The 22118-nt window shown below is 49.9% G+C and overlaps 1 protein-coding gene across 12 annotated transcripts in view; it reads left to right on the top strand.

Annotated features, from left to right (window-relative positions):
• Positions 1–21608, top strand: part of CUX2 (cut like homeobox 2) — a 246301-nt gene extending 224693 nt beyond the window's left edge. For all 12 annotated transcript variants that reach the window (XM_036929334.2, XM_057491241.1, XM_057491239.1 and 9 more), the window contains 6 exons: positions 2619–3418; positions 4201–4360; positions 10510–10779; positions 12015–12203; positions 13486–13759; positions 17131–21608. In XM_036929334.2, the coding sequence (XP_036785229.2) occupies positions 2619–3418; positions 4201–4360; positions 10510–10779; positions 12015–12203; positions 13486–13759; positions 17131–17929 (2492 nt within the window). In that variant the 3' untranslated portion in view covers positions 17930–21608. The remainder of the gene's footprint in view (positions 1–2618; positions 3419–4200; positions 4361–10509; positions 10780–12014; positions 12204–13485; positions 13760–17130) is intronic.
• The last annotated feature ends 510 nt before the right edge of the window (positions 21609–22118 follow it).

Genomic DNA, 22118 nt, shown 5'->3' with positions numbered 1-22118 from the left:
TGGGCTCCTTGGCCTCTCACCCCTGGCAGCCAATCAGTCAACCTGTCTGAGGTCATTCACTCTCTGTTTTTTTTTTTCAGCCTGTCCATTCCCTACCCCAATTGCCACCAACCTAGTGAGCCGCTACCATCAGTTGCTGGGACTGCTGATGTAACCTCTTCACTGGTCTTGCCAATGACACTAGGCCCCACTCCTACCCATTCTCCACTCAGATGCCAAAGAGATCTTGCTAAAGCACACACATGGTTATATAATTACTCAGAATCTTTCCATGACTCCCTGTTACCCTCAAGATAAAATCCCAGCTCCTCAACAAGGCCTACAGGCCCTATAGTCTTGACTTTTCCCAACCTCTCTATGTGCCTCTCATATGAACTGTTTATAGTTATGCCCATTCTCATGCTGTTTCCTGTACCCCTAATGCCATCCTTATCCCAGCACATTTCACTGGCCCAACTCCTGCTCATACTTTACAAATCAACTCAGAAGTCACCTCCTCTAAGAAGTCATCCACCGCCATCCAGACAGATTGGATACAGCTCCTGCTAGGATCCCCATAATTACTTGTATTGTTTGGTGCAGTAAAACCAAAGTAGCCTGACTCCAAGTTTTTGGCTCTGTCCATTTATTGGCTATGTGACCTTGGGCAAGTTTACTTAGCTTCTGTGTGCCTCCATTTTCTCATCTTTAAAATAGGAACAGTATTAGTACTCCTTTTTTACATTGTGTGAGTATAAATGAGATCAGGACTGGCACACACATACCCTGAGACCTGGTATGTAAGTGTCCTGAAAGTTTAACCATCTTTACACTTGACATTATCGTTATTTTGTGTCTTGTTGCATTTGTTTATGTTACAAATGCTTTTGCTGATGTGGCTGTCCCTCCCACCAGTCTGGGAACATCTTGCAGCCAAGAACAAAGTCACATCCCTAGAGTCCACCACAGTGTCCTACAACAAGAGTGTAGACTGCCCACTTCCAACCAGATGCTGGCTTGAGACCTCCCACTCCATTTCGCAGGGTCTGCTGCCCCCTGGTGGCAACTCAGAGCAAATGTCCCGATTCCCCAGCCTCTGCTGCTGGGAGCCAAATTTCCAAAGGGTGCTCCTTCCCACCTGGTCCCTGGGAAAGGCAAAGGAGGCTCACCCTGCTAGGAGCCCACACTGCCCCACCCATATAATCCACTCAGCCTCAATGTGTACACATTAATGTCTTGTTGGTCAGCTCCTGTAGCGAAAGAGACAATCATTTAGTAAACATTTTTTAAGTGACTTCTGTGTGCTAGACACAGGTTACAAGTGTGGATGAAACACAATACTGGGGTGAAAAGAACCATGAGAAACAATCTAATCTAACTCCCCCACTAAACAAACAGGACAACTGAGGCCAGAGATGGGAGACATGCTCATAGTTAACACAGAGACCGAGGGAGAATGCAGGTCTCCCGACTCCCCATACAGTGCTCTTCCCCAGGGGGTCAGAAACAAAGCAGCAGGGAAATTTAAAAGGAGACATCCCAGCAGAAGAAGCATTTGCACAAGTGGGTCAGCCAGGGGGTTTCCATTCAGGGTCTGTGAAGAGTTCACCAAGAGGATATGTGCCACGGTTATTGCCCCACATGGCTGACAAGAGCCAATATTAAACAGAGCAACTAGCAGTCCCCTGGGAAGGAAATGAATGTGGCTGGCTGCTAACTCAAGAGCTCTGCTTCGGGGAATTAAAGAAAATGTCCAGAATGGGGACAAAGATTTATATACAAGCTATTCCTTTATCATGATTCACTACAGTAACAAACTAGAAACAACCTAAGTGTCCAACAGTGGGGGATCAGGTTAGTAAAGCAGAGAATATTGCTTCAGGTGGATCACAGGAAAAAATACTCATATTGATACTAAGTGGGGACAAGCCAGACTACACTCCCTCTGTCAAATATGATCATCCATGGATGGAGTTAGAAAACAGACCAGAAGGAAATACATGAGAATATTTCACGTGGTTGCCTCTGGGAGAGAGATTAGAGGACATCTTAATTTTGTTGTGCTTTCTTAGCTCTTCACAGTTGACATGTATTACTTTTTTTTAATTGAGGAAAAATTCACATGACATAGAATTAACCATTTTAATGTGAACAATTTCAGCAGCATTTAGTACACTCACAATATTGTACAACCACGACTGTATAGTATTCCACTGTGTGACCATTCCACTATTTATTCTCCATGTTCTTCTCCATGGGCATTTGGGATCATGCCATTATTTTGCCGTTGAAATAATTGAAGCAGCTTCTTTTGTTTGCTATGGTGTTTCCTTGTCTTTGAACATTTGCAGAGATGGATTGTAGCACATGCAAAAGGCAAGTCTTTTTTTTAATGTCATCCCTGTGAGCACTTTACCCACATATGGTAAAATCTCACTGTCCACCTGATTTTTAATGGCTGACTAATATTCTGCCATATTGATGGACCATAATTTACTTAACCAGTCCCCAGTTGTTGGACATAGATGTTGCCTGCACTATTTTGCTGGTATAAATACGTCCTGATGCAATGAACATCTTTGTCCTTCAAGCCATGCCCTGACAAAGGGCTTCTGGCCACCCTATCCTCCTCCTCACAGGTGAGCCCAAGAACTCAACAGCCCCATTGAGCATCACCAATGGCACAGCCCCTGCTAGCACCTCAGAAGATGCCATCAAGAACATTCTGGAGCAAGCACGCCGTGAGATGCAAGCACAGCAGCAGGCCCTGCTGGAGATGGAGGCAGGCCCGTGTGGCCGGTCGGTGCCCCCCTCACCCCCAGAGCGGCCCTCACTGGCTGCCGTGAGCCAGAGTGGGGCCCCAGCCTATGTCAAGCAGGAGGACGGTGGTGGCAGTGGTGGCGGTGGCATCGGGGGGACCAGCAGCAGTGCCACACAGACATCCCTCACAGTCCTGTCCCCCGCCGCCTTCGTGCAGAGCATCATCCGGAAGGTCAAGTCAGAGATCGGCGACGCTGGCTACTTTGACCACCACTGGGCCTCAGACCGCGGCCTGCTCGGCCGCCCCTATGCCTCTGTCTCGCCCTCACTCTCCTCCTCCTCCTCCTCCGGCTACTCTGGACAGCCCAACGGGCGGGCCTGGCCCCGCGGGGACGAGGCCCCTGCAGCCCCCGAGGATGAGGCGGCTGGGGGCGAGGATGAGCCCCCCAGAGTGGGTGAGCTCAAGGCCGAGGGGGGAATCCCAGAGGCAGGCAGCGGTGGGCGGCTGGCCTACTACCCAGCATATGTACCCCGCACACTGAAGCCCACCGTGCCGCCCCTGACCCCCGAGCAGTACGAGCTCTACATGTACCGTGAGGTAGACACGCTGGAGCTGACGCGCCAGGTCAAGGAGAAGCTAGCCAAGAACGGAATCTGCCAGAGGATCTTCGGGGAGAAGGTGAAGCTAGTGAAGCCCACCCCAGGAGGCTCAGGCCGCGGGGCCCGTGGGGCCTGGGGAGGGAGGACCACCTGAGGACCCAGCCCCCGGTGTCCGTGGTCTGGAAGAAGCGTATGTGTGTGTGAGCAAGAGCAGGACAAAAGCAGGATTCAAAGCCAGGTCTGCGTGACCCCAAATGCTTTTTCTTGTGTCCAGCTGTCCCTGGGTCCTGTGGATAACGGGGCCACAGGCAAAGCTGGCATTCAGTTCCGCAGTTGTTAAAGGAGTGAAACGCTTCCATCTGGTTAGGAATAGCCCCTTACCTCCCCTTCTCCAGGACTCTCCTACCCTCTCGTGTGTGGTCCAGCTGTTTAAAGGGGTAAGGTCAGCCCAGCCAGGGGTCTCCTGATTGGTTGGTGTGCCTGCAGTATCAGCAGTTAATTAGTTTTTAACATCACCTCTGCCCTAGCAGAGGAGCAAGCAAAGGGTCAGGTGAGCTCAGAGGAGGGAGAAGTGACCTAAGCAGGAGACACAGGAGGGCTTCCTGGAGGAGGAGGCATTCGAAGGGTTCCAAGTCAGGTAGGATTTTTACATGTAGGGATATTGGGAAGGGCACTGCAGGTGGAGGGCAGGGCACAGACACACAGGAGGCACCTGGGAAATGAAGTACAAATGGAGGCAGTCCTGCCCTCTGAGGGAACAAGAGTGAACAGTGGTCCCTAAGGATCTTGCGGGGAGAAGGGAGAAGATGTCAGTGTCCCAGGGGCCTGCTGACCTACCCTTCCTGTCCCACCCATCCCCAGGTGCTGGGCCTGTCACAGGGCAGTGTGAGCGACATGCTGTCCCGACCGAAGCCGTGGAGCAAGCTAACACAGAAGGGGCGGGAGCCCTTCATCCGTATGCAGCTGTGGCTCTCCGACCAGCTTGGCCAGGCCGCCAGCCAGCAGCCCAGTGCCTCCCAGGGTGAGTGTGGGCAGGCCCTCTGGTGGGATGCTGCCAACGCCCAGAACCACAGAGAGCCCTGCCTCTCTGCGTCCCACTGCCCTGCCCACCCACCAGGGTGCTCCCAGCTGGTCTCCCTGCTCCCTTTCCACCCTTTCAACCAGAGGGATGCAGCCATCCCTGGTTTTAAACCTCTGGGTGGTGCCAGGATGTCCAGAGCAAGCAAAGAAAATACTTTGCGGGCAAAGCAGCCCCACCCTCCCAGCCCCTGCTGGGAATCCGGAATCACCAATTGATCCCCCGTTCCGTGATCCAGCAGGGAGCCTCAGAATCCTTAGCACAGGGCCTTGGGCAGCTGTTATCCATCCAGTAGTGATGCACAGATAGGGTGGAGCCTGAACTTCGCCTTGGTGAGGACACTGAAGCTCAGAATGTTGCCCAAAGTCACAGAGCCAGAGACTGAAGGGAGGGGGCAGGGGGGACTCCAGGGAGCACAAGCTGCCACCCCAGGATGACAAGTGGACATTTCTGTCAGGGCCCTGGTGCAGTGCCCACCCAGGCTCCACAGTGGAATGAGGGGCCATGGCCATGGGGACCAGAGAAAGGCCAAGACAGGAGGGGCTGAGCTCTGCATCTGAGAACCTCCGCTCAGTCTCAGTTGGCCCATCCATTAAGTGGGGATCAGTCAGTAGGACAAAACCATGTCTCGGGTTCACAGAAGTTAACCAAATCCACAGGTGTCAACAGGAAAACTACCAGCAACATAACGTCAAGTGTCCTGGGTGATATTTATTTTAGAAGTTAACCCCCATGAGATAATCTGCAAGCTTATGCATTAATGTAAAAAGGAGCCCCCCACCCCATCTGCCTGGGGAGAGGGGCTGCACTGGACAGGGAGGGGGCCAGGAAGAGACACGGAGGGGAGGGTTGACTCTGCCTGTCTCTGTTGCTTTTTTGTCTTTAAAACAAACTGGGAGACTTGAAGCAAGTAAGGTAGCATTAACATCTATCCATGTGATGGGCCCAGGGAATGCAGGGAGGGCTTATATTTTCTTTTCTGTATTAGTCTATAGCTTTGAAATATTTTATAATGACAGCTTTTCATTGAAGCCCTCTGCCCCGTGAGGCTGATGGCCATGACAGGACAGCAGCCGCTTGCCACCCATGATGCTGGGCGCTTGCAGTTCTTCTCCCTTAACCCTTACAAGGGCAGACCAGATGGACTGTTTGTCATTCCCTTTTACAGAAAAAGAATCAAGGGTCTGAGTAGTACAATGACTTGCCAGTGGTCACCAGCCAGTTAGTGGCAGAGCCAAGACCAGAACACAGGGCTGTCAGCCAGTAGGCCCACAAAAGTGCCTACTCCAGAGCCCAGGGCTGTGAAGGGTTCCTGTCCTTTGTTTTGTTCTGTTATGTTTAATTGTTTTAATTAATTTTTTATTGTGGCAAAATTCACATAACATAAAATTTACCATTTAACCATTTTCAAAGCGTACAAATTCAGTGGCATTTAATACATTCACAACTTTGCACAACCACCACCTCTATCTCATTCCAGGACATTTCCCTCACCCCAAAAGGAAGCCCTTTACCCACTAAGCAGTCCCTCCCCTTGCCCCCTCCCCACAGCCCCTGGCAGCCTCCAGCCTGCCTTCTGTCTGTATGGATTTGCCTGTTCTGGACATTTCATATCAATGCGTTCATACGATATGTGGTCTTTTGTGTCTGGATTATTTCACTTAGCATCATGTTTTCAAGGTGCATCCAGTGTAATGTCAGAATTTCATTCCTTTTTATGGCTGAATCATATTCCATTGTATGGATAGACCACCTTTTGACGTGTCATTGATGCTTCTGTGGAACATTCATGTACACACTTTTGAACACCTCTTTTCAGTTCCTTTGGCTGCATACCTAAGGGTGGAGTTGCTGGGCCAGATGGTGGCTGTCTAACTTCCTGAGGGGATTCTGTAGGGATTGCACCATTTACATTCCCAGCAGCCATGTATGGGGATTCCTATTCTCCACATCCTCACCAGCACCTGCTGTCTCCATTTGTTCGCTGTTGCCCTCCTAGTGGGTGTGAAGTGGTATCTCACTGTGGCTTTGATTTACACTTGCCCAGTGTCTATTTTTGTTTTGTTTTTAATTTATTTTGTTGAGAGTAGGTAAGAACAGTTAAGCAAAGATATCAGGAATGGTCTGCCTAGAGGAAGAACCCTCAAAAGCTCAGAGGAAGTCTTACACAGTTAGGGAAGGGAGGTGAGGGTGGATGCCTTGTCTCACCCATAGACCAGGAAGCCAGGGCTCCAGGTTCACGGCGGCAGAGATGCGAGCAGGAGCTGCTGGCGTAATGGCAGTGGGTGTGGTGCGGCTGATCCAGCCAAGGCCCCCACAGCTGCCACTTGTCCGCAGCCTAGAGGCAGGAGAGTGATCCATTGCCCACAAGGTCCTACACCGGCTGGGGGGTGGGGAGGACTGGGCCTGGACCTGTCCCGGTGCCCAGGAACTGGTGCTAGAGCCCCTGCTGTCCGGAGAGTTGGGGGTGAGCAAATACCGGTTGTGGTGGTGGGTGTTGTGAGGCATGCCCTCCCCCTGCGCCCGCTGTTCGTTCACCAGCCTCGTTAGCAATACCCACAGTGGGGAATGCTCAAGCCGTTGAGGAAGCCCTATTCCCCACGCATGGTCCCTCTGTCTTCCCTCCATCTCCCTCCCCCAGGGGCGTCTTTCTCGCTGTCTCTTACTGGCCTCTTTCCTCCATCTCTCTCCCTGCTCCCTCTTTCCCTGTCCCTCTCGCATTCTGCAGCTGCTCTGTCCCTCCCTGTCACTCTCTCTCCTTCCATCTCTCCCTTTGTCCATTGTGACCCACTCCCCTGTCTGCCTGTCTGCCCAGAACGTGGGGCTTTCTGTGCTAAAACCAGGGAAGCCCCAGGAAAGTGAGGTGAGTGGTCGCCCTGCTGTATCCCCCCTGCCCTCTGCCCACACCCCTATCCAGAGTGCCCTGCTCAAGCCCCAGCCAACCTGACTGTTCACGTCCAACCCAGCCCTTTACAATTGGTGTGTTCCTCCCGATAGAGCTGATTTCTGCATCTTTCAGTGGTTTTGTAAAGCAGCGGTGCTTGAAGTCAGCGTGGTCAGAAAGGCCGGTGTTCCGCCTGAAGTGCAGAGAGGGGGACCGGCTGGTTTCAGGCTTATCGTCGAGGTGTATCTCCAGCCCCTCATCCTGCTCCCTCACTGGCTGGAAATCTGGCCCTTTGGGTGGGGATGAGGGTGCAGATGGTCATCCAAGAAGCAGATGCCCTGGGAGACCCTTGATCCTTCTCCAGCTGAGCCCAGCCACTCCCCTGCCAGCGATGGGAGGATTCTTGAAACAGTCTCTTGCTTTCCCAGGCTGGCCCTTCCCCGTCAACTTTCATCCCTGCTGGTGACGGTGATGGTGGGGAAGGGGACATGTCAGCTCCAGCATCAAATGGATGCCACCTGGATAGCCAGGATCAGCCTGATTTGGGGGTTGGAGAGGTGGACAGTAAAATTCTCATGACTCCAGACGTGGCCTGCCAGCCTCACGGGGGTGTGATACCAATACTCGGAACTTTGAAGTTTCACTTTGCACCTTTCCGGGATAATCAGAAGTCCTGGCCAAAATTTATTCACTCGACAGCCCAATACCTCCTGCCTCCCTGGGCTCTAAGACTCGCCATGACTAATGGGTGGCCCCTGCCTTTCAGGGGCTCATAGTGGGTGAGGGGACAGAGCTGGGTGTGAGCAGACCTGAGCTTGCCACAAGGCACTGTCTGACCTTGGACACATTGGCTTACTTCTCTGAGCCTCAGTTTCCTCATCTATAAAATAGGATGACATAGTACCTCCCTCCTAGAGATGTGCTAAGGGTCACGAGATCATGGGTTTAAAACACTTAGCACTATTCTGGGCATGTAGTGAGTGAAGCTTTATCAGTTGTCACTGTCATCAGCACCAGTGTCATCTGGCAGGGGAGAGACCCAGCACAAGCAAGAAATCATAATAGAATGTGACAGTGTGTAGTCAAGGTGCTAATAGACCCCAAAGATTTGCACCTCAGAGAACGGGTGTTTGGAATTGGGCCTTGAAGGATGCATAGGAGTTCAAAGTTAGTGGGAAGGCCTTCAGGGTGACAAAGGCATAGGGGGGTTTAGAAGAACCTACGAGGTTTTTAGGGAGAGAGGGTCCTGGAGAGAATGTGAGGAGCTCCAGGTCTGTCGAGTGGGCAGAGGCAAGAGAGTCCAGAGCCTTAAATATGAGAACAAGGAAGTAGACATTTCTTGTGCAAAGGGCAGTGGGGAGCCACTGAAGGTTCTAGAGATGAGAGTGCCCTGACCAGAGTGATCTTACCTTCCACAGGGAAGGAAGAACCCATCCAGATAGCCTCAGGGTGTCCTTTCTGGAATCAAAGCTACTGCAGATCGTTTCCTTCACTTCCTAGCTGGCATACATTTGTATATGTATTTTAACAAATTTCCAGCAGGTGGCAGTTGACTGCCTTGAGGTAGAGGCACCTTTTTCTAATTTGCTGGAAGGTACTGTCCAGACCAGCACTGGGATTCCCAGACCCTCCACCACACTCCCCACCCGATTAGGGGTGCCTCCTGGGACTGTCCTCTGCCCTCCCAGGACCGTCAGGAGGCTCAGCTCACACTGGAGAGTCCACTGGGTAACTGACCCCTCAGGAGATGGACCCGCATTATCTCTCGGAGTCCTCTCGACAGCCCCAAATAGGGTCTGTGCAAGTGTAGAGCTACGTGCTTTATGGCCCCATTTGAGAGATTTGGCAAAGCCACCCCACCCAAGATGTCTTCCAAATGGTTTTTCTAACATATATTCACATAAAATGTCTCATGACAAATGGAAAAGGTAGCTTATAAACACTTACTTTTTAAGCCTGCTAATGTACTGTGGGCATCTTTTTTCAGCTTTATTGAGATGTATTTGACATATTGACAGTGTAAGTTTAAGGCACACAGTGTGATAGTTTGATACACACATGTTGCAAAATGTTTACGTGATAAGGTTAGTTAACACATCCTTCAGCTCACATAGTTACAGTTCGTTGTTACATTGAGAGCATTAACATCTCATAGTTATTGTCAAATGTATGACATCTTACACTTAACTACAATCACCATGCTGTGGGGCCCCAGAACTTACATATGTGGACATCTTTTCATTATATTATTTTTAATTGCTGGAGGGAAGCGCCATGTTTTGTTTAGCTAATCCCCAGTGGTTGTACTTACAGATGATTGCCAACCTAATTTTTTTCATTTTTTATTTTGATGTAATTTTTTACTTACTGAAGTTGAAACAATAGAACACCAAACTCCCTACAACCTACACACAGATTCACCATTTCCTAATACCATCACATTTGTGCTCTTTCTCTCTCTCCATTTGAGAAATTATTTGATGATCTCATGTCCCTTTACCCCTAACTACTTAAGTAAGCATTTCCCAAGAACCAGGAATTTTACAATTACACGATGCTGTTACGTAACCCACCATTTATAGCCAGGTTTCCTCCATTATCCCAATAACATCCTTTATGTAATTTTATTTTTCTCTGTCCAGGATCAGATTCAGGACCACTTGTATTTAGTCATCATGTCTCTTTAGTCTTTTCAGTTCGGACGACTCTTCTGCCTCTCTTTGTTCTCTAGTGTTGACATTTCTGAAGACTAGAAGCCAGTTATTCTGGATTGTCTCAGTTCAGCTTTGGCTGATGCTTCCTTGTAATGAGATTTCAGGCCATGCACTTTGGGCAGGAATATCGCAGAAGCAACGCTGTGTCCTCAGTGTATGATATCAGGAAGCACCAATTAATTTATCCTGTGATTGGTGATGTTAACTTCGAGCACTTCATTAAGGTGGGGTCTGCCAGGTAGCTGCACTAGAAGGGTACTAATTCTCCCTTTGTAATTAGTAAGTCTTGTGGGGAGGTACTTGGAGACTATGCAAATATCCTGTTCCTCATCTGGCCGGTTTTTGCATCCAGGGTGGTCCCTGCCTGAGATATTACTGTGGTGATTGCAAAATGGGTTGTTGGCAGCTCTTGGCTCTATCAAACAAGCTTGCCCAAACTGCATGTCTACGTCAGATCGCAGCAACCACCCTCTCTGTCTCTCTGTGGCCCACAGCCAGTCCCACCGAGCCGAGGTCCTCGCCATCCCCACCCCCCAGCCCCACAGAGCCGGAGAAGAGCTCCCAGGAGCCCTTGCGCCTGGCGCTGGAGAGCATCAAGGAGAACCAGCAGCCAGAGGGACGCTCCAGCTCCTCGCTGGGGGGGAAGATGTACTCGGGCAGCCAGGCCACAGGGGGCATCCAGGAGATTGTGGCCATGTCCCCCGAGCTGGACACATACTCCATCACCAAGAGGGTCAAAGAGGTCCTCACAGACAACAACCTAGGTACAGGGTGGTGGGAATCAGAGATGTTGCCTCCTGCCCTGCTTGGCTCCTGCTTGCCTTTAAGAAAGTGCCCACAGTGAGATGCCAGGGCACTGGGGTCCAGCCTGCAGGTGCTGGGCAGCATCCAGGACACTCTGGGAGCATCTGACCTGGGCCGCTGAATGAGACAAAAGGGAGGTGAATGCAGGTCTGATATGACCTGAAATCCTCAACCCACAGCTTTCAAAACGTCCTCCCTTCCAGGACGACTACAAGAATTCTAGTAACAGTGAGACTCCAGCACAGTCCTAATCCAGTGCTGGGGGCACAGAGGAGAAATATGTTCTAGGATTCTTTTGCTTTTGGATCACAGATTCCCCCCAAGTATCAGATGCAGGTCATACCCGTCTCCCAGAGCAAGGCACACAAACACTGCCACAGTTTTCACTAGTTTCTATTACAGAAATAAGACATGCTCATTATTTTTAAATACCTTTTCATTATTTAATACATGTTCATTTTTAAAGTAGAGAAAAAATAATTTAAAAAGTAAATAAACAAAATCCCACCCAGCCTTCCAGTTACACTGCATAGTTTTTATGTAATCTTTGATGATTTCTGAACACATCCAAGAACATGCGTACACCTAATTTCTTTTATTTTTTGTAAATGAAATTACACACATACTGTCCTACAACTTGCATCTTAAAAGTTAACGCTGTTTTCTGGATACCCTTAGAATGATTAGACCACCTGCATTCTTTTTCTCTTCTGCAGTGTTTCAGGCCATGGATGCCTCAAATATTTAATCCACCGATGGGTATTTTGTTGTTTCCAGTTTCCTGCTGCCTTGGAAAGTACACCCACATGCATCTTTGTGCCCCAAGTGGAGGATAAATCCCAGGCAGTGGAATTGCTGGATCAGAGGACATGCACATTGAGATTTTGATAGAATATGTCAAATTACTAACTACAGCTCATACTAATTTATACACATGAAGTTTGAAGACAGTTTCAGGGATCCCCTAGTAATGAAGAATATCTAAATTATGAAAGCATCTTTGTTGATAGCTATCTATTCTCCCCCACAAATGTGTTTTGCAGAGAGGTCCCCTCCAGGTTCACACTGGGCATGGGCTCCCACATGTGTCTGGGCCTCCGGGTTCTGCCCTGTGTCTCTGGCCCATTTCTTGTCTCGCCTGGGAGCACCTCCACCCAGCCTAGGGTAACAGGTTGCCCTCCTCCCCTGTTCCCAGGGCAGCGGCTGTTTGGGGAGAGCATCCTAGGGCTGACTCAGGGCTCTGTGTCTGACCTGCTGTCCCGGCCCAAACCCTGGCACAAGCTGAGCCTGAAGGGACGGGAGCCCTTTGTGCGCATGCAGCTGTGGCTCAATGACCCGCATAATGTGGAGAAGCTGAGGGACATGAAGAAGCTGGAGAAGAAAGGTGAGCTCTGGGTGCACAGGGTCTGGCCTCAGGTTCTCCCTTTGGAAGCACATCTAGTTGTAATCCAAGTACACCCAGGGCCCCAGTGGTCAGGTCTCAGCCTGGTGTGGGACTGCAAGAAATAGCAATCCCACAGAATATAATTGAAAGCCATTTAAGTATTTACTACTTCCTCATGAAAATTCCAGTACCATCTTTCAGCATTTTTCCACACACCCACATTTCTTCAAAGCCTTTGACCAATCCCAACTGCATAGTCCCTGAAAAACTCTCTCTCTGATCCCTCTGTCCTCTGCATCAGCTCCCTATTACAGAGATCCCCCTTTGCCCATTACCCAGCAAAGCACAGAACTGACCCAGCGTACAGGAACCCTCCCTGTGGGAGCAGGCAGGGAGATTACAGATTCTTATGTTGTCTAATATTATCTTATAGCCCTGAAAACACGGGCTGGCGTGGAGCCCTAGGTGCCCACCCAATCTCATGCTGTGCGTAAGGGATTTCTGGATCTAAATAAAGCTCAGGAGCTAAAAAAGTTGGGAGGTGAGATCTAAAAAGCTGTAAGTTGGGGGATGTCCAAGATGTGAGTCATTGAATAGTTGCCGTCATGGCACCAGAGCAGTTCACGATGAGGGCCCAGGGCCAAGGCTGGGCGGTGGGCACCAGACACTCTGCAGTTGAGAGCTTGGCCTGCCACTTCCTGGCTGTGTGACCTTGGGCAAGGTACTTCCCCTCTCTACGCCTCATTCTACTTCATCTGAAAAGAAGAGCCAATCGTGTCTGCCTCAGGGCACTGCTGTGAGGATGAAACAAGACCCTAGTGCCTTACGTCTTCCATTCTGAAGTGGACTTTTTTTTTTCACATTTTGACAAATTGAGGTTGAGATGCGTCCTGCTTACTGGGTTCACTCAAATTACTGTCCCAGTCTGTCCCCAACAAGGCTGTAGTGAAATTCAGGGACACTTCTGCACCCTTTTTTTGAGCACTCCCTGTCTGTGAGAGCTCTGCTGAGCCTGCTATATACTTAACACCTGGGCGCTAACAACCAGACTTCAGAGGCAGGCACAGCTGTCTCCTGCCCTTGGGCAGGTGCGGGCAGGCGCCGGAATGGGCAGAGGGATTGGAAGGGTGTGGAAAGAGCAAGGAGGGAGAGAGCATGAGACTGGCAGCAGGTCCCTACCTTCCGGGCATGAGCCTGCAGCCAAGCCCCCGCCCCTGGGATCTGGGGGCAGCACGGCCTCTGGTCGGCTCCCTCTCAGTGCTCCCTTCCCCGCCCGCCCCAGCCTACCTGAAGCGCAGGTACGGTCTCATCAGCACCGGCTCTGATAGTGAGTCTCCAGCCACCCGCTCTGAGTGCCCCAGCCCCTGCCTGCAGCCGCAGGACCTGAGCCTCCTGCAAATCAAGAAACCCCGCGTGGTGCTGGCACCGGAGGAGAAGGAGGCGCTAAAGAAGGCCTACCAGCTGGAGCCCTACCCCTCCCAGCAGACCATTGAGCTCCTCTCTTTCCAGCTCAACCTCAAGACCAACACCGTCATCAACTGGTTCCACAACTACAGGTGAGGCTGCTGGGAGGGTGGCCAGGGGTCTTGGCCACACTGCCTTCCCCTTCCTGTGGCTTGGAGGGAGCCCAGCATGGCCTCTGGGAAATGGGGAAACCATGTGCATACCTGCTGAGATTTAGAAATAGGCAAACCTGGATGTGAATCCCACCCAGCTCCAGTCTTCCAGCTGTGAGACTCTGGGCAAATCCATTCACCTCTCTGGGGCTCAGTCTTCTGTCCTTAAAATGGGAGCCATGCCAGGATCTACTTTGTAGCATTGTCCTGAGGATTCAGTGGGCAACATGGAAGCATAAAACACCTGGCATGTAGTGTGTGTGTGGTGGGGGTTTGATGTAATTATTGTCATGATCCTTACTAGGACCTCACCCAGCTCGCTCTGTGTCTGTCTCTACAACAGGACAGGGAATGGTGTTTGGGGCACAGGCCTGAGGAGCCCGAACTAACTGCTGAGCCTCATGTAGGAGCCCTGATTTGAAAGCTCTTGGTCTTTCTCACTCTTAAAGTCAAAGGAGACCCCTCTGGCAGCCCCCCAGGCCCCTCCCACCCCAGGGAGCGGGTGATTCCTATTTCTGTGTCTGCCTCCTCCCACTCACCAGAACCTCCCCTCTGACCTGCAGTGTGCAGGGCTTCCTGGGGATTCAGTCCCACAGCTGGCTCAGGGCCTTCCCAGGCGGGTCCTTCCTAGGGGACTGCAGTGGGGCCTCCGCAGGCCAGCTGAGAGCCCTACAGAGAAGGTTTGCTGGGATTTCAGGGACCGTCTCTGCTGTGACCCCCACCAAGCTTACCGACCAGGAAATGTCTCAGATGTTCATGTTGTGCCAGAGAGGAAGTCCATTTATGCATTCCAGGGGTAGAGAGAAGGTCTCTTAATCACCAAGGGAAAAGAGGAAGGAGAAGCCTGAAGGGTGGAACACTTGAAATCTCCCTCTGCGTGGCCCAGGCATAGGCATCACCCAGATCTGAGTTCAAGTCCCACCTTGGCTGTGTGTTCTTGGGCAAGTCACTGTACCTCTCTGAGTCTCATGCCTATTTTACAGATAAGGAATCTAATACTTACCCCACAGTTGAATTGACAATCAAAGAAACAACTTTGGCATAAACACATTGTAAAATATGCTTATTATCTGGCTCAGATACAGGTCCTCACATCCTCCTTCCCTCCCTGGGGCATTAGGGACATCCTCTCCCCTCTTGTTCCCTATAGGAACTGAGCACTCCATTATTATCCAACATACTCATTCAACAAATATTTACTATGTATGCACAGTGAGCCAAGGTCTGAAGATACAGGGGTTGAAAGCCATCCTTGCCCTTAGGGAGTTTAAAATCACAAAGAGACAATTTCATTACAACCTATAAAACAGGAAGGAATAAGGGACTGAAGAAAAAAGGAATTCTGCTTAAGAAAGACTTTACAGAAGAGATGTCATTTTAGGTGGGTTTTGAAGGATGAATAGAAGTTTGCACCAAGGAGCAGAGAGAATTCCACTCCCAAAAGAAACCACTCTCAAAGAATTATAATTATAGAATACATTTATTTATGTTATTTCATTTGGTAAATGTTTATTGAGCACCTACTCTGTACTTCAAAGAGAACAAGACAAAGCCCTTGCCCTTAACATCTCTTATAGACCAGCAGGAAAGTCACTATTAAATGAGTACTCATATTAATATATCATTACAAACTGCAGTGAGCTCTGGGAAAGGTGAACAGGATATTTTGAGAAAAAATGTCCAGGGAGGCCCTGCTTTAGATCTGGGAGTCAGGAATTGAAAAGACTTTATTATGGTGCGAATGACTATTAGCCTGATATTTATACTTGATATACAGATTGGAAGTTCTAATGGTGGTGCTTCAGACATTGAGGCATCCTAAACCCCCCCTCAAATCCCACCTCACTGGAAACCAATCGGGTTCCCCCCAAGCAGCTGTTCTCTCTTCTGGAGAGAACTGAGGGAGACAGAGTTCCCTGGGAGGGGGGCAAGGCCACCTCAGTAGAAGGACCAGATGACCCCTTATAGTCCCTCCAGGCTCAGGATCCTGGGGTGAAGGCCCCATCCCACACCTGGGCAGGGAGGCAGAAGAGTGTAGCCAGTCTGCTGGGTTCAGAGCCCAGCTGCACTCCTTGCTGGCTCTGTGATCATGGCAATCTCTGTGCCTCTCTGAACCTTGTCTCCCTTAACTATGGGAATGAAACTAGTATCTCCTCATAAGCTTATTATGAAAAATATATGAAATGGTCTGCAAAAAGAACTTGGCCCAGGGCCTGATACATGATAAGCATCCATTATTATGATACTTATTACAATTTATAATTGTTAGTAATATATATCAATAATATATACTTTATTACTAATGTAAATGGGCAGAAGGCCACAACATTGCAGGTGCTGAGGAAGCCCTGTCACTCTACGACCCCAGACGGTTCATTTGGCCTCTATCACCCTCGTTGCTATTAGGAAAATAATAAAAGAGGTTAGACCCATTCCTGGCCCTCAGTGCTCTAAAACGTAACATATGAAACAATGCCTCTCCAGCAGCAGGGAGGTGGTTGAAGTGAAGATATGATGGGTTCTGGACTGGAATTTGGGGCACCCAGGTTCTGGCCCCAGCTCTGTCCCAGTGTGCTGTGGTGACCTGGACAAGTCTCCCCTTCTGGGCTGATGTCTAAAAATCCTTGCAGGAAAGAAAACAGAGTTACTGCCACAAACTAGAATCTGGGTTTGACTTGAGAAATGCTCTAGAATGGTGCTGTTCAATAGAAGTATAATGCAAGCCACATATGTGATGTAAAATTTTCTAGTAGCCATATTATAAAAAAAAAGAAACTGATGAAATTAATTGTAACAGTATATATTATTTAGCTCAGTATATAATATAACCATTTGAACATATGGCCAATATAAAAACTTTACTAAGCTCTTTTACATTGTTTTCTGTATTAAGCCTTCAAAAATCCAGTGTATATTTTACCCTGACAGCACATCCCAATTCAGACTAGCCACATTTCAAGTGCTCAAGAGCCACATGTGGTCAGCTGCTACTGTACTGGGCAGCACAGGTCTAGACCATGAGCTTTGGAATCCAACAGCCCTGAGTTCAAGACCTGGCTCTGTCACTTACTGGCTTTATGACCTGGGGCAAGTCACTCAGTATCTCTGAGCCTTGTTTCTTCCTCTGTGAAATAGGGATAATAATAGCACCGATCTTGTAGGGTTGTTGAGAGGACTTGGTAAGATGCCGCATGAGAAGCAGCTCAGAGCCTAGTGAGCCCCAGGGAAGCGGTTGGGGTCAAAATGCTGCTTGTGTAGGTTGAGTCCAAGTCCCCCATCCAGCCCCTCGCTCACCACCGTCTCTGCCCCAGGTCCCGGATGCGCCGGGAGATGTTGGTGGAGGGGACCCAAGATGAACCGGACCCCGACCCCAGTGGGGGTTCTAGTGTCCTACCGCCAGGCCACTCCCACCCAGACCCCACCTCCCAGAGCCCCGACTCCGAGCCCGAGGACCGGAAGCCTACTGTGAAGGAACTGGGTCTTCAGGAGGGCCCTGAGGGCCTCACAGCCCTGAGCACCCAGGGTAAGGCCCCGGTGACGATTAAGCAGGAACAGAGTGAGGAGGCTGCCGAAGAGGAGGCAGGCGGCCGGCTCCAGGACTCACAGGAGCCGGACCAAGGCCAAGGTTCCCCCATGGAGGCACATCCCGATCCGCCAGGGGACAACAGGCTCCCAGAGGCGGCCCCCGGGCTCCTCCTTCCAGGCGAGACCACCCCGGACCACCCCTCACTACAGCCGTCTCAGGAGAGCGAGGGTGGGGAACGGCTACACTTGGACCCTCTAAGTTTTAAGTCAGCCTCGGAGTCCTCACGCTGCAGCCTGGAGGTGTCACTGAACTCACCCTCAGCTGCCTCCTCACCGGGCCTCATGATGTCTGTATCACCTGTCCCCTCCTCCTCAGCCCCGATCTCCCCGTCCCCACCTGGCGCACCCCCTGCCAAAGTGCCGAGTGCCAGCCCTACAGCCGACACAGCTGGGGCCTTGAACCCCAGCACCAAGGTGAACTCCAACCTGCAGCGGCGGCATGAGAAGATGGCCAACCTGAACAGCATCATCTATCGGCTAGAGAGGGCTGCCAATCGGGAGGAGGCCCTGGAGTGGGAATTCTGAAGGCAGGGGTGAGGGGCTGAGGGCCACACCTGCGTAGCCACCTTCCCTCCCTCACTCACTCTCCCAGACAGGGTGGGGTGAGAGAGGGAAGAACTCAACCATCAAAATGTGGACGGCAATGTTATGCCATTTATGTTTTTTGTTGTAATCCTAGTTATATGAAGTTGTGAGGGAGTGGACGGGGCAAGTGCCACTGCCTCCTCTTTTCGGCACCCCCTGTCCCAGAGAGCACCCTCTTCTCCATCCTGGCCTCTCTGCAGGAGGCAGAAGAAAAGTGGCACCGCAGTTTCACCTGGAAACTCCAAACTCTTTTAGAAAAATAAATAAATATTTATAGACCTCTTTTAGATATTTTAATAAAGGATCCTTTGGAATTTATTCCCAGCCGATGCTGTTTTGATATTACAGAGTTATAAAATCAGGATGCTGTCACAACTGTTGAGAAGTATACACTGAAGTTGTGTCATTTTTGCCACTAGATGAGATTAAAAGAAGACAATTGTTCAAAGCCATCACAAAACACTTATATAAGACTGACCAAAATTTAGATAACCTTTGAACCATGGGTTTTTTTTCCGCATCTGTCTGTGAGACACAGCACATTGCTACTGCCCTTCTAGAAACCGTGCTGAAAAGGGAAAGTCCAAAAGACTCTAAATGAAAACCTTGATGCCGTTGAGGATGTGTCTCATTCTGATGGCCTGTTTGCAACCTTGATAACACAGAATAGAATGTCCTGTGCCGTCGTAAATGTTGTAGATGTGGGCTGTGGCCAAACATCCTATCTGAGATGTAAACATGGTATAAAACAAACTGCTTACACTTCCTCTAGTGAGAAACCTGTGGGCTGTGCAGGTTGGACAGCCATCTCATCTGCAGACACTATGTGTTTCTGGATCCTTTGGAAAGCCCGGCATGGGAGCAGGTGATTGGAGCGTGGCACTTAAGTCAGAGTGACCCCGTTCCCCAACCTGAATCATGGCCATGGTACAGGAGGCTTTCCCACTGGGTCCCAGAGCAAGACTGTGGCCACCATCTTCTCCTCCCTGTGTTTTAAGGAAAATGATTGGTAGTAATAGTCCTACAAGCACCCAGCACCAAAAAGTAAATTCATCCAACTAGTGGCCCCAACTCCCCTTCCTGCCATCTTCTCAAGTTGACTGTAGTGCAGTTTTTGGAAGGCATCTGCAACTCCAAGTCCATGCAAAAGAAAGCAAGAAGGTTGAGTTCACCACAGCATAACCACTGTATCCCAGTCTTCAGGTCCACCCTCCTGCCTCCCAACATGTGACTTTCTGGGACTCAAAGACTCGACCTCCCCCTCGGAGAAACCTCCCTCCAGTGTCTTTGTCCTCATGATCACTAGGGAAAGAGCTCCCAATTTGGATGGAAAGGCCACCAGATTGTTGAATTTTTGTCTCCTGTTTTATTTTCCTTTTTCAAACTGTGGGAAAGCTGACTTGGGTGACTCCCCCGCTGAATCCAGAATGATAATGAAAGGGTGGCCATAATCAGTGCCAACCCAATGCCAGGGGGAGAGAAGGCCGGTGGGGCTTTCAAGGATGCAACAAGCATTTTAAAACCCAGCCAGAAAAACCCAGTGACCTGAAGGGGACAAATGAAGACTGTTCCAGAAATCTCAACTCTCATGCACCCAGCCCAGGCTGCAGTCTCCACACCAGTCAGTGAAGAACAATGCAAACCCTGCAGGAAAACCTCCTTTTCTGTACACCCAGGCTATGCATTGAAGAGTTTTCCACTGTATACGTTTTTATCCAGATGAAGGTATTTTTATATTTTGACAGTAAGAAACAGTGACCAATTTTCAGAGTAATCAAATCTGGAACAAATGAAACATCTCCTTTTAGCCACCACCACCCTATCACAATTAAAAACTGTGGGGAAACATACCACTTTTTACTGTTGGAACCCACACAACATTGAAATCCAAGCTTACACACAAGACTAGGATTCTCAAAGAACTAAATCTGGCTTTTGTGTAACGGGATTTGATTAAGCACTTAGTATAGTCTTTTGACCACAGGAATCCTGTTGTACCTAAAGCCAGCAGACCCGTGAACATCTTTGTTAGGTTCATGTCCTATAACGGTCAAAACAAAACAAAAACACACAAAACCGTTTCTATGAGAGATTGATGAACTTTGTTTAAAATTTTAAAAAACAGGAACACGTTCTGTATATGCGTCACTCAATACAGAATTGGATAATAATGTCTGGGTGTCCTCCTTGCTTTGTTCTGGAGCTGAGGGTGCACACTGGGGGTCAGATCTGGCCCTCACAGGTGTTTTACAAAACAGTATTTTTAAAACTGGTTTTTAAGTTAATTTGCCACTATTAAAATATGGACACATGTCCCATAAGAATTACAGCTACTGGCTTCTCTTGAAAACTGTAAGATCTGGCCACACCAGATGACAACAGCTAGCTGGGGAGTGGCTTCTCCCTTTAGATGGGACACATGCCTGGGTTTGCCTTGGTCCTCACCTGTGCCACCCACCCGGGGCCTGTGGGCATCTCTGTTGGTGATTATGCTGTGGGCTCCAGCAAAGGAAGATGGAAGGATTGGAATCCATTTGCCACTCAGTACATCAGGGTGTAAACAGGTTAGACTCTGGGGCCTGGTATTAAGGAGCTAAGATCATACCTGCTCCCAAATCAGCGGCCACAGGCCATGACCCTAAGACCAACCAGATTACAGGCTGCACCTGCCTCAGTGGGGTGTGTGAATGGCAGGTGCCCCCAGCCTCGTGATGGGCATATGCTAAGAGGTGATCAACCCAGCATCTCCCCTTTCCCAGCTATATAGCCAAGGCCTCAGTTTCCCCTTCTGTAGAATGAGGGTATTACAGCAGCCAGCTCAGAGGTCATTATAAGGAATAATCATGCTTGTAAAACCCATCAGACAGTATGTGGCACATATTACTTACTGCTATCACGAGCGGGGCTTGGGTTCTTTCTACCCATGATGGTGAGTCTCTGTGTGCATCAAGCTGCAGATTTTTTTTTTCCTCAACCAATAATGTCAAGAGAGTCCCCAGCATGGCATTAAACATTACTCACCCATGAGCCAAGGCCCCATGGCATCCCAAGACAGACCTTTCCTCTTTGTCTGGAAATCTTCTGATTTGCCCCAGTTTTTCCACATGTCCTTGCAAAGGGAACTAAATGATTAATTGCCTCCCCCACTGGTTAGGATAACTAATTGCTCCAAACCTAGCAGATGGTTCCGTGGGATACTGGAGCACCCGATCAAGGACGGGAAGGTAGTTGCAGGTTAGAGCCAAGGTACTCATTGGCCCAGGAACTTCTGAGCTAGCCATTAAGGTGACATTTCAGGAGGGCCTGGCCTTTGCCCAGAGCCAGAGGAAAAGGATGGGAGTCAGGAGCTCTGGGCATAGAGCCAGACCACCTGGTTTCAGCCCCAGGGCCGCCTGTTTGAGCCATGTGACCTTTGGCAAACACCGGAATCGCTCTGTGCCTTTAGTTTCCCGAGCTGTAAAGTGGAGATGATAATGGCAACTTCCTTATGAGGTGGTTGTAAAGATTCAAATTAAGTAAAGCCAAGGACTGGCCCTTTGGACCCTTAGTTTGCAGCTCTAGAGAGGTCAGAAACCCCCAGGATGTGGCTCCATGGTGTGGGGGATGGGGCAGGAGTGGAGGAGAAGCCACATCTGCATGCAAGCCACCTAAGGATGTGCAGAAGCAGGTGCCCAGGCCCTGGGAACCAAAGACCCATTCTGGCTTTGGTTTTGACATTGTGTCTGCAGTCACTGCCCACCTGGAGTGGGAAATGCAGCAACAACACAGAAACGTGGGAATCTGAACCGGGGCTCACAGGGGAGCTGGGAGTGGAGAGACCAGAGAGCAATGAGAAGGCAGGGAAAACCTGAAGAAGGAGGTGGGTTCAGCTCAAGGGACAGAGGAGAGCAGAGAGCTGAGCTGGGAACTTGGCATCTGTTCCAGCAATAAGTACTCATTAAGTACCTGCTGTGTGCACAGTGCTTCAGTGGTAGAAACAGGGTGGGAGGGACCATGAGAGCACGAGTAGTGAGGCCCAGGAAGGCTTCCTAGAGGAGTCGTGCCAGCTGACACCTGGAAGGCAGTAGGAGTTACAGGAGAGGCAGAGAAGGAGGACAGAAGGAGTAGCAGGCAAGACATGGGATACGGA

This window comes from Manis pentadactyla, chromosome 14 (genome assembly GCF_030020395.1).
Source record: "Manis pentadactyla isolate mManPen7 chromosome 14, mManPen7.hap1, whole genome shotgun sequence".
In the NCBI taxonomy this organism is placed as follows: domain Eukaryota; kingdom Metazoa; phylum Chordata; class Mammalia; order Pholidota; family Manidae; genus Manis; species Manis pentadactyla.
This window is presented reverse-complemented; position numbering and strand designations above follow the sequence as displayed.